We start from the raw sequence: 12613 nt of genomic DNA, 5'->3' as shown, positions 1-12613 counted from the left end.
AGAGCTACTCTAATTCTAACATATTTAACTTTCTTAAGGCACCGTTTGGTTCGGGTATAAGTAAGAACTAGTTATTACAAAAATAGGTACAAGTATGAGGATAAGAAAAATAACGTTTGGATGAAAATTGGGTTGTTTCCGGGGATAAGAAAAATAGCGTTTGGATAGTAATATGGAATAAGAAAAATAATGAATAGTTATATATAAAAAATGAAAGTGTTGGTGGGAATAGTTATACCCGATTATTATAGATAACCGAGAACTACTGTTCTCAGATAAAAAATTAGCATTTGAATATAAAGGGGGAGAAGAGGTTATTCCACTGCTTAATCTCTTATATCTAACCACTGTTTAAAATGCTATAATCGAATTAAAAATTTTAGTCCTTCATATTTTATGTTTAAGCTATCTGGAGTCTTCCAATATTATATAGTCAACTATTGCATCAATCTACCTTCCCATGATAATGGCATCATCTAATTATATGAAAGGAAAACCCAAAAAAACGAGTGAAAAAGGGTCAGGAAGTTACATGTTGGGGCCCCAATAGAAGTATCTAATTCCCATTCATCCCTTCACTTTCAACTCCCTATTAATACTCCAACTCTCTCCCTCCCTCTCTCTCTCTCTCTCTCTCTCTCTATTTTCTCTCTCATGTGTTAAATTTTCCTTCCAAAGAACTCATTTTTCTATTCCAAGTTTTATCCTAAACCCCCTAAAAATAATTCATGAAGTTAGTAGTACTTAAAGCAAGACAAAAACTTTCCCTTCTTTTCCTTCTCAACTGTTCTGATCATGACCACTTCTGCTATCAAACAGGTTTACAAATCTTAAAGCATGAAACAAAGTAGATCCCACTCACCCTTCCATACTACTTTTATCTAGTTTTTTTTTTTTTTTCCTATTTTTGTACCTTTCTCCCCCTCGTTCTTCTCTTTTTCCTTTTTTTCCTTGTTAATTTTGCTGGGTTTAGAGCTTCTTTTTGTATCTTAGGGGTGATATAGTGGCTTCTAGTTTAAAAGATGGGTGCTTGTGCTTCAATTCATAAGAGCCCAAGAGTTGTTATTGTGGGCATAGGCTCTAAGGCCAAGAGGATCTTCACAGCATCACCCACCAAGGAGAGGCCTTTGAATGGAAAAAACCCGGTTGGGGAATTTCACTCTGAGGAGAAGCATGTGGAGAGCTCAGAGCTTGGTATGATCTCTAAAACCTTTTCCCCTTTACTTTTGTTTACTTTGTCTTGTTTATTTGTTTTAGTTCTTCTTTATGGTGGCTTTTTGTACTTTTTTGTGTTGAAAAGGGGAAGAGATTTTATCTACTAGATAGATGCTCATCTTTTGTATGTGCACATCATTTTTTAGTGCATGAAACGTTCTCATGGTGTTTGGTTATTTTATTCTACAAGTATGGTCTGAGAAAAAAAAAAAAAAAAATCTTGTCTTTATCTAACAACTATAACTTTTTGGTGACTTTGTTGTACCTGCATCTTTGGCTGATGATGATATTTATGTTCTTATTTTTTTATATTTATAATTGATATGTGGGTTTTGACATATTTTGTATGATAATAATCCCTGAGGACAGATTATTTAAAGTGTGAAATTTGTTTAATTTGCTTCATTTAAACATATTTTTGGGTACTGCTTGGGTTGTTGGATTTTGATATCTGTTTCCTAAATATTGAGAGTTCTTGGCCTCATTAGCTGTTTAATAAAGTGAGTGTACATGTTTCAAGTTTGGGGATAAAGTGTACCAATTTTGGAATTTTGAGTGGGGGAGGTGTCCTGAGAAACATGCTACACTTGATTTTTCTTGTTTCTACCTTGTATGTTTTTACTTGCTATTTTCTCAGATTGCGCAGCGGATCGAACACAATTGACCTTGATGTGTCAGAGTTAATGAGAGTTAATGAGCATGATGTTTTCTCGATAAGTTCCTTTTCGCTCACTCGCAAGACGAGAAACTTTATAGTAGGACTTATCTAAAATAACCTGTTCTTCTGGTATTCCTGTAATCATGTGTGGTTGAAGTACACTTGAAGCTGAAGCTGAAGCTTCAACAGTGGATGTAATTCAATCATATTGAATTGAATGCAAATCGTAGAAATAAAGGGTCAAATTCGACCAAAAATGCTACTAAAGAGTTATTCATTTCACTCAAGAATTTTGTTTTACATATTTTTCTTAACAAAAATTGTATGAGGCTTAAGTTATTGTATGAGGATTTTTAAGCTTTTGGCAAGCTACATATTTTCTGATCCTATAATCCTTTGCGCTAGCGGCAGGAAGTAAGGAGGAATTTTTCTTTGATTCGCGAGCATGGTTGGACTCCGACTGTGAGGATGACTTTTTCAGTGTTAATGGAGGTAACTCTCATCTCCTCTCGCTCTACCGACAATTCGTTCTCATTTTTCATATCTGAGCGCTTGATTAGAATTAAAGCTATGGGTATCCTCTGAACTTTCATGAAATGCAATTTGGTGTCCTCTGAACTTTCATGAAATGCAATTTGGTGTCTGAATTTTGCATTCAAACAGATTAGTCTGTGATCTTATCGTATTTTTCTTGCAATTGTAAACATGCCCATGATTGTCTGGGTGATTCGAGTTTAGATTGAAACAGGGGATATGACATTCTAAAAACAATGTCTATGGTGCGATCAGGGACTGATCTGTTTAACTGACTTGTTCACAGGACTAATCACAATTCACCGTGATGTTCTTGTGATGTTTTTGTTTTCCTTACAGATTTCACCCCGTCGCGAGGTAGTACACCTAACTATCAGATAATCGCGCCTTCGACGCTGAGAACTGATGTTGTTATTTCTGTCGCAAAATTTGCCGACCCGAATACGGAACCTTCTCCGACTAGCAGGAAGAAACTAGCTGACCTTTTCCTGGAAGCAAAGCAAGATGAGAAGCCACTCAACAAGCAAAATGCTGCCGAAGAGAACACATACAAACTCGAGAGTGTCGAATTCCTCAAACCATTGGATTCAAATCCTTTTGGCTTTGAATTTAGTGCTCCAAAGAAAGAGAAGGTGCCGAGTACGCTGCGGTGTTGCTTTCCGATCTCGCCTCAGCGTATAGGTTTCGATGAGCGGAGCGCGAAAGTGAGTTCGCGGCAATGCGCTGTCTAAGAGTGCATGCCATGTCTTTGGCTTCAATAATGGGTTGCAGTTAAATGTAACTACTGCATGAGATCATGTACTATCTTATCTTAGATTCTAGGATCTTATATATGTTCATAAAGAGCTATTTTCTTGGCAATGGTGAGAAATTTGTATAGAAATTAAATAAGAGAGATAGAACAAAAATGTACTCCTTATATATATACATATATATGTATATGTATGTATGTATATGTATATATATATATGTATATATGTATATGTATATGTATGTATGTATGTATGTATCTACTGAATCAAATAAAGCAGACTCTTGATCATGTTTGAGGGGGTGTGAATGTGCATTTCTATGTGGAAAAGATCAAAAGAAAGAATGTTTTTCTTTAAAGGAAAAATTAAAACAAATTCAGAAAATAATCAAGGATTCTGTAATTATGCATAAATTTTGGAGTCTGATGATTCTCTTTTCAAAGGGAAGTCTCTGTTAGTGCTGATTAGAATCCTAGTTTCACGACTTAAAAAGATTTTAACGCTTAATTAAAACTTTATTATATTATTGCTGATTAGAATCGTAGCTGGTGTATATATAGAGAGAGTTGAGTTTGAAATGCGATAAATAGCAAACGGGTTTTGTTGTCATCTATTTGTTTTTGATGATAGAACCTCCGAATCGACGATCGATACTGTTGATATAATCTTATACTATTTGAAATATTTAGAAATTAAATTACCGACATCACTGACCTAATGGTCAAAGGGTTTCAAAAATTATAATTTTAATGGTCAATATGAGACGTTTTCTCGTTTAACAACACAAAGATAGTCAAATTAATTGAATTTAGTTAGAAAATCTTTTAAACTATTTAAATAAGATCTATACTTTTGATCTTGATTACAAAACTCTTATCATCAATTTTTAAATGATATTTATTTCCAATCGTTCATTGTCTTGTCCACTTGATAGATAAGAGAATAATATCGAAAAAGTGTGAAATTTAGTTTCTATAGATGTTTTAAGTGATATAAATTATATTTAAGGGTGCTGATCGTCGATTTGGATCATTCCGGCTGCTGTATTCTTATGAGTACGATCCCTCTTGTACTCATAAGTTGTTTTCGATGATACAGCTTCCGAATCGACGATCCATACCGTTAAACATTAGCTAGAGCATTTAAAATTTTTAGAAGTCAAATTTTATAATTTTTGGACATCATTTACCTTTCGATCAAAATATCTCAAAATTGGCAATTTTTAACGGCGGGTATGGAATACTTGCTAGTTTAGCGGGGTAAAAGAATCAAAATTGGTTGAATTTGATAGAAAATTCTATTCACTATCTAGATAGAGATTAATAACTCCGATCTTGAATTGAAAAATCTGATCATCCATTTTTAGCATATTGTTCAATTTTGACCATTTATTTTATGTCCGCTTGATAGATTTTATTATAATTTCGAAAAATTACGAAATTTATTTTTTAGAAGTTTCAAATACTCTAGATCATATTTAACGGAGTGGATCATCGATTCGGAAGCTCTATTATCGAAAACGAGTTAGGCTTAGTTTGGTATTGAGGTCTATTTGACGCTATTAGATAAAATTAAGTCGGGATAAAAATATATAAGGATATATTTCTACGTTCTTCGGTGGGACTGCAAAAAATATATCGTAACCGACTCATTGCAATATACAAAACGCAATATTATATACAAAAATAATATGATATTTTTTTATCATATTTTCTCATAATATATAACGTAATATTTTCGTAATACCAAACAAAACTTTATGTGTACGAAAAATTCTATACTCTTATCACAAATTTCCACGTGTTAAGAGGATCCCACGTGTGAAGTGGTGGGTCCCCAAATTGGTTTGTTGTAGGGAGTTCCTGTAGCCACGTCACACGTGTGGCCCTCCCTCTCTCTCTCTCCCTCTCTCTCTAACAACAACAACAACAACAACTACAATAATTCGTTAACAAACCCCATCCTCAAAAATATCTCTATCTACGTAACCCTGAGAACAAAATTGATCAGTGCATGTGTGTATATATATATGTTTTCTTTGGGGCCTCTCCGTAACGCAAAAGGCTATTGTGGATGATGTATACGTTTCCACAATATCCCAACGCACTCACGTTGTCTACACGTTCTTATGGGAACTCGTATTTTTTGTTTTTTTTCTCATGCGCATATATATATATATTTTAGCAAAACTCAGTAAAATAGANTGTACTATCTTATCTTAGATTCTAGGATCTTATATATGTTCATAAAGAGCTATTTTCTTGGCAATGGTGAGAAATTTGTATAGAAATTAAATGAGAGAGATAGAACAAAAATGTACTCCTTATATATATACATATATATATGTATATGTATATGTATATGTATATGTATATGTATATGTATATGTATGTATGTATGTATGTATGTATCTACTGAATCAAATAAAGCAGACTCTTGATCATGTTTGAGGGGGTGTGAATGTGCATTTCTATGTGGAAAAGATCAAAAGGAAGAATGTTTTTCTTTAAAGGAAAAATTAAAACAAATTCAGAAAATAATCAAGGATTCTGTAATTATGCATAAATTTTGGAGTCTGATGATTCTCTTTTCAAAGGGAATTCTCTGTTAGTGCTGATTAGAATCCTAGTTTCACGACTTAAAAAGATTTTAACGCTTAATTAAAACTTTATTATATTATTGCTGATTAGAATCGTAGGTGGTGTATATATAGAGAGAGTTGAGTTTGAAATGCGATAAATAGCAAACGAGTTTTGTTGTCATCTATTCGTTTTTTATGATAGAGCCTCCGAATCGATGATCGGTACTGTTGATATAATCTTATACTATTTGAAATATTTAGAAATTAAATTACCGACATCACTGACCTAATGTTTCAAAAATTATAATTTTAATGGTCAATATGAGACGTTTTCTTGTTTAACAACACAAAGATAGTCAAATTAATTGAATTTAGTTAGAAAATCTTTTAAACTATTTAAGTAAGATCTATACTTTTGATCTTGATTACAAAACTCCTATCATCAAATTTTAAATGATATTCATTTCCAACCGTTCATTTTCTTGTCTACTTGATAGATAAGAGAATAATATCGAAAAACTGTGACATTTAGTTTCTATAGATGTTTTAAGTGATATAAATTATATGTAAGGGTGCTGATCGTCGATTTGGATCATTCCGGCTGCTGTATTCTTATGAGTACGATCCCTCTCGTACTCATAAGTTGTTTTCGATGATACAGCTTCCGAATCGACGATCCATACTGTTAAACATTATCTAGAGCATTTAAAATTTTTAGAAGTCAAATTTTATAATTTTTGGACATTATTTACCTTTCGATCAAAATATCTCAAAATTGGCAATTTTTAACGGCGGGTATGGAATACTTGCTAGTTTAGCGGTGTAAAAGAATCAAAATTGGTTGAATGTGATAGAAAATTCTATTCACTATCTAGATAGAGATTAATAACTCCGATCTTGAATTGAAAAATCTGATAATCCATTTTTAGGATATTGTTCAATTTTGATAATCTATTTTATGTCCGCTTGATGGATTTTATTATGATTTCGAAAAATTACGAAATTTATTTTTTAAAAGTTTCAAATACTCTATATCATATTTAACCGAGTGGATCATCGATTCGGAAGCTCCATTATCGAAAACGAGTTAGGCTTAGTTTGGTATTGAGGTATATTTGACGCTATTAGATAAAATTAAGTCGGGATAAAAATATATAGGGATATATTTCTACGTTCTTCGATGGGACTGTAAAAAATATATCATAATCGACTCATTACGATATACAAAACGCAATATTATATACAAAAATAAATATGACATTTTTCTATCATACTTTCTCATAATATATGACGTAATATTTTCGTAATACCAAACAAAACTTCATGAGTACAAAAAATTCTATACTCTTATCATAAATTTCCACGTGTTAAGAGGATCCCACGTGTGAAGTGGTCGGTCCCAAATTGGTTTGTTGTAGGGAGTTCCTGTAGCCACGTCACACGTGTGGCCCTCTCTCTCTCTCTCTCTTCCTAGCAACAACAACTACAATAATTCATTAACAAACCCCATCCTCAAAAATATCTCTATCTACGTAACCCTGAGAACAAAATTGAGGTGCATGTGTGTATATATATATGTTTTCTTTGGGGCCTCTCCGTAACGCAAAAGGCTATTGTGGATGATGTATACGTTTCCACAATATCCCAACGCACTCGCGTTGTCTACACATGTTCTTATGGGAACTCGTATTTTTTGTTTTTTTTCTCATGCGCATGTATATATTTTAGCAAAACTCAGTAAAATAGAAAATAAGTAAGGAATTATTTTCTTTCTTTATTTATTTGATCTGCGTATAGTAAATACTCTGTTAATAGATGATTTGATTTTAATTTAAAAAATATTATATTTATTTGGTTGTGAATTTGGACGCAAGGACTTTAGTTCTCACTCAATGATATCAATCTACAAAGTGTGTATAATAAAAGCCTATTCAAGTCAATTAAAAGCTACCCCAAAAGCATAATAACCAAAAGTTCATGCCCACTTTTTTTTTTTTCTTTTTTTTTTTTAACTAATTTTCCCTCTAGTGTGAACATTAATGATTCTTCACTACTTTGCAACAATGATTACTTCAACTAGCCTTAGCATCAAATCCCATCCTCATTTCCCCACAACATGTTTTTTTTTTATTTATTTATTAGAATAAGGTAGTATGGTATTCGCTTCATTCATCCGGATCTCGAGAAGGATGAAAAAAAAAATACCGATTAATTGACAAAAATTGATCCAAGAGCTCGACAACTGTTTAGCCTTACAAACAACTCTCAGGGAGTCCAATTGAATCATTTTGAAGATCGTATCATTTCTGTTCTCCCAAATGATCCACCAACAGGCCGCTAATTCCGGGATCCTATTAGGCGTAGATTGCGGCCCCTTCTTGCCCACCCATCTATCCCAAACCGAATGAACGTCAACTTCTAAATCCCAAGCCTGTACGCCCTCGACAACATGTTATACATATAACCAATAAAGTAAGCCAAAAAGAGAAGCCCCACACTTTCTAAGGCATCAACATTTGAGTCATTTATCACATCGTAGAGGGAAAAAAAAACTCTATTCTCTCTTTGCTTTCGCACTTCTTTTTCTCTCTCTCCTCAATTTCCCTCCCCCTTCCTTTTTTAAAAGCTTTTAAAAGCCACCCCCCTACAGTATATATATGTTGCATCCTTTTATTCTACTAACATATTTACTAACAACAAATATGGGTTACAATGGCATGGCATGGACCACTCTCTCTATTCTTCTCTACATATGTATCCAATTCGGTCTCACTCGAGCTCGCGCGCTTACTCGGTCGGACATTGCCGTGCCATCGCCTGAAACGACAGGGCCATGCGCGTTGATGGTGATCCCCCGCGGTTACAAATGTGAAGAATATGAGGTTGTTTATGTGAAAATTCCTTCTATAAGTTTAATCAGTTTCTTTCGAATAAATTCAAATTTTCGTACGAAATTACACTGATGTTGTGGAAGTTAAATTTTTTTTTTTTTTTTTTTATGTTTGGCTTTTTTAGGTGACAACTCAAGATGGATATATATTGAGCATGCAAAGGATCCCGCAGAGAGGGGGAGGAGGCGTAAACGGCAGCGGCGGCGGCAATGACGACGGAAAAAGGAGGCAACCTGTGCTATTGCAACATGGGGTTTTAATGGTATGGTTATAACTTTTTTTTTTTTTTACTATATATGTATGTATCACTTTAGTTGTGCATATGTTTTTTCATATTTGGAATTTTACTTTATGGTTATAACTTATAGAAGGATTTTTATTTTTCTTTGCCTATTCTGAGAATTTGCCATATGCATATATATAATAATTATGTACCATATATATATATATATATATATATATATATGCTGTTCATTTAATGATACATTTATTTATTTACACAAGATACAGGGAATATAATTAACTTTGTATATGGGATATATGCTAGTCACTTTTTGTTTCTAGTGTACGCATCAAATTACTAGTGAACTAATGAACTAAGTTTATTTAACGACTTGATCCGGTAATAATAATAATTTGTTATAGGTTCAAATCATTGGTTTAAAACGTTTAAGTCCAATTATTATTAATAAGGTGTGGAGCCTAGCTCCCATCAAACCCCTCGTGTAGCATTTTATTCCGTATAGCACTTAGCTCTCACATTTTTTTTGCTAGTATTTGATTCTGATACCAATTTTAACAACTTGACCCGCTAGCAATAATAACTCGTTGAATTCAAACTAGTGGCTCAAAATGTTTAAGCCCAATTATTATTACCAAGATACGAGGTCTCATATATTTCAATCAGAATTATTTTTTTATTCGATGCTGGACTATTGGAGCGTTACAGTCCATGAGCTCAAAAACATTTGCAGGATGGCATAACATGGCTGCTTAATTCGCCCCAACAATCGCTCGCATTCGTCTTAGCAGACCACGGGTTCGATGTGTGGATCGCGAACACGAGAGGAACTCGATGGAGTCGTCGTCACGTCTCCCTCGACCCATCTAGCACGGTTAATCTACGACATTAGTTTCTCTCTTTGTACACTAAATTTTTACAAAATCTTAACTTTAAAACCTCTCTTGATTTGCAAATCATTCATTGCTAATTATGGTGATTACTATTTGTAGGCTTATTGGGCTTGGTCTTGGGATGAGCTTGTTACCAATGAACTCCCTGCTACTTTTGACTTTGTGTATAGTAAAACAGGGCAGAAGCTGCATTATGTTGGTCACTCCATGGTTAGTAAAAGTTCTTTCCCAATCCTTCTTTTAAATTCCTCCTCACACTCTTAAATTGTTCATTCAAAATTTAAATGATCAAAATAAGATCAAATGGTTTGCAATAGTGTGTTGGTTGTTGCAACAAAAGGTGCAAAATGTGTCGAGCTTAAATCCAAATATAACTCTTGACCTCAAAAATAGAAGCTCCGGTTAGAATTTCTACAGAATTTTTACTGCTGACTTTTGAAGTCATCAAGAGAAATTTAGTGAAGAATAAATTATTAAAAATCTTCACTCTAGTAGTATTTGATAATTTCTATACGATATGTCTTACACATTTCGTATGAAACACATTTTGCACAACACCACGTGGCTGATTGGATAGTCTCTGAATCATGCATACAATTTAAAACCCACGTAATGTTATAAAATTACTTTTAATTCAGCATTACATGCAGAATGTGTCTTGCATAATATTTTTTTTATTAGTATTACTTACTGTAGAAGTTCAGGTCTAAGTCAAATAATTGCAAGAAAATTTTTTAAATGAAGAAATGTGCAATTGTTACTAGCAAATTTTAGTAGGCTAGAAGATAAGGAACAAACCAAAATAGTGAGATTCAAATAACAAATTGGTGCAATTTAAACTAGAAAAATTTTAAACTTGTAAAAGTAGATTCATGTCCAACAATGGATCTCTCTTCTAAACCCACAAACTCAGTCCATAATCCAACTATTAAATACAAGATAAAGAGAACCAGCAAAACTAAACTGGGCTTTGTTTTTTTTTTTTTTTTTTTTTTAAAAATTTCTTCTGTCACAGGGTACTCTGACAGCTCTTGCATCCTTCTCTGAAGGGAAGCTGGTGGATAAGGTCCAGTCAGCAGCACTTTTAAGTCCAATAGCTTATCTCACTCATATGACCACCCCCATTGGCATTCTCTGTGCCAAAGCCTTCATTGGAGAAGTATATACATATATACACCTATAGCCTATGTTTACCAATTTGTTTAACTTATCTTTATTTTCTAAGTTTAGATGACTAAATGCTGATTTTATTTTATGCTGCTTCTTAATCAGATCATAACCAATTGGCTCGGAATCGCGGAATTTAACCCCACAGGGTTGTGCAAATTTTACCCATTTGTAACTTATCTCAAACAATATACTGGAGAATAAATTAACTAGCTAACAGTTTTGCATTAATTTTGGAAATAGGAAGGATGTAACAAACCTGCTGAAGACACTCTGCCTTGATCCAAATGTGGATTGCTATGACCTCATGAGAGCCTTCACAGGTTGGTTTTCAACAAAAGATCAATAAAATTTTCTCCTTTTCTTTTTTTCTGAAAAAAGATCCATCAAATACATTTGTTCTCTCTCTAGGGAACAATTGTTGCCTCAATGCCTCCACAGTTGAGCTCTTCCTCAAGTACGAACCGCAGCCGACGTCGACGAAGACAATGGTCCATTTGGCTCAAAGTAAGCTTCTTAGCACACCTTCTGAGCTACACACATTAAAAATCATATCATGCATATATAGTTTTTGGTGACATTATACGAAAATTTGTTCTTCAGTTTGTGACCTATGTTTTCATCATAAGTTGAACAATATTGTCAATATGTTACAGCTTTTCGAGATGGCGTTTTAACGAAGTACGACTACGGGAGGGGAGAGGCGAACATCGAGTACTACGGGCAGAGCACGCCCCCGATCTACAACATGTCGAACATCCCGAAGAGCTTGCCTTTGTTCCTGAGCTACGGCGGCCAAGACTCGCTCTCTGACGTTCGTGACGTTGAGCTGCTGCTGGATGATCTCAAATTCCACGAAGGCGATAAGCTGACCGTTCAGTTTGTGAAGGACTACGCCCACGCCGATTTCGTTATGGGGGTATCTGCAAAGCAGATCGTGTACGATGCAGTGATCGCGTTCTTCGATCGGCAATAAGAACGAACTAGGGGTGATCATTTGAAACAATGAAGAATGTTCAAAATTAAACAATGATCTACACATATAAGTTTTTGCGCCAAATTAATATACTGTGCTGATCATGAAGGGTCGTAATCATTCATCAAAGTGTTGAGGTTGGAAATAAAATTTACAACATTTGGAGTGAACAACACAAAAGTTGGAACCATGAGACTGCAACTGTTAGGAATGCTATAAAACTCTCCAAATGTGGCGATAATATAGATGACTTTGTTCCTAAACTATTCACTTAAATACATTTATCTCCAAACTTTTTCATACATTATAAACTACAGATTAACCGCATGCCAGGTTCAAATCTCGACCTCCTTGAACCCCCGCCATTATGAAAAAAACCCCCGCCGTTATGAAAAAAAGTCTAAAATGTGACAGTCATATTACTGATTTGATATTTTCAATCAATCAAATTGCTTTTTTAAATTTCACTTATTTTATCATACATTGTAATCTTCTCTAAAAAAAAATATGATTGACTAAATATAGATAATGTGGTGATCGCCGCGTGCTAATCATCAAAATATTATAAATTTGGTCGACTTAAAATAAGCGCAATATTATGCACACTTTTGAGAGCAGATAGAGGTCGAATTTGGACAATCAGAACATCGTGATCAAGAGATTTACACAAATTACAGATATAGCCAAAGTTAAAATTAATAAAAT

The 12613-nt window shown here is 33.9% G+C and overlaps 2 protein-coding genes across 5 annotated transcripts; both read left to right on the top strand.

The window, feature by feature from the left end:
- Positions 610-3334, top strand: LOC109719364 (uncharacterized protein At3g27210-like). 4 transcript variants are annotated; one of them, XM_020246004.1, is made up of 4 exons: positions 611-819; positions 994-1194; positions 2279-2365; positions 2747-3334. In XM_020246004.1, the coding sequence occupies exons 2-4, from the start codon at positions 1023-1025 to the stop codon at positions 3136-3138; spliced, it is 651 nt and encodes a 216-aa protein (XP_020101593.1). In that variant the 5' UTR covers positions 611-819; positions 994-1022; the 3' UTR covers positions 3139-3334. The 4 variants fall into 4 exon arrangements, with proteins under 4 accessions (XP_020101601.1, XP_020101593.1, XP_020101585.1 ...); XM_020245996.1 differs by having other exon boundaries at positions 611-847; XM_020246012.1 differs by having other exon boundaries at positions 610-1194; positions 2285-2365.
- On the top strand, positions 8504-12149 carry LOC109718278 (triacylglycerol lipase 2). The gene is made up of 9 exons (XM_020244440.1): positions 8504-8622; positions 8756-8893; positions 9606-9746; positions 9865-9975; positions 10781-10924; positions 11038-11081; positions 11176-11255; positions 11344-11439; positions 11589-12149. Exons 1-9 carry the CDS (start codon positions 8584-8586, stop codon positions 11906-11908), a joined length of 1113 nt encoding a protein of 370 aa, XP_020100029.1. The 5' UTR covers positions 8504-8583; the 3' UTR covers positions 11909-12149.

Source organism: Ananas comosus, linkage group 1 (genome assembly GCF_001540865.1).
Source record: "Ananas comosus cultivar F153 linkage group 1, ASM154086v1, whole genome shotgun sequence".
In the NCBI taxonomy this organism is placed as follows: domain Eukaryota; kingdom Viridiplantae; phylum Streptophyta; class Magnoliopsida; order Poales; family Bromeliaceae; genus Ananas; species Ananas comosus.
The sequence above is the reverse complement of the archived record's forward strand: the minus strand, read 5'-3'. Positions and strand labels throughout refer to the sequence as shown.

What these genes read in the sequence shown, in the direction of transcription:
- LOC109719364 (XM_020246004.1), top strand. Translation starts at nt 1,023, where the DNA reads ATGGGTGCTTGTGCTTCAATTCATAAGAGCCCAAGAGTTGTTATTGTG. An exon ending in TGTGGAGAGCTCAGAGCTTG is followed by an intron (nt 1,195 to 2,278) that starts GTATGATCTCTA and finishes CCTTTGCGCTAG; the next exon opens with CGGCAGGAAGTAAGGAGGAA. An exon ending in CTTTTTCAGTGTTAATGGAG is followed by an intron (nt 2,366 to 2,746) that starts GTAACTCTCATC and finishes TTTTCCTTACAG; the next exon opens with ATTTCACCCCGTCGCGAGGT.
- LOC109718278 (XM_020244440.1), top strand. Translation starts at nt 8,584, where the DNA reads ATGGTGATCCCCCGCGGTTACAAATGTGAAGAATATGAG. An exon ending in ACAAATGTGAAGAATATGAG is followed by an intron (nt 8,623 to 8,755) that starts GTTGTTTATGTG and finishes TGGCTTTTTTAG; the next exon opens with GTGACAACTCAAGATGGATA. An exon ending in CCAAAGCCTTCATTGGAGAA is followed by an intron (nt 10,925 to 11,037) that starts GTATATACATAT and finishes CTTCTTAATCAG; the next exon opens with ATCATAACCAATTGGCTCGG.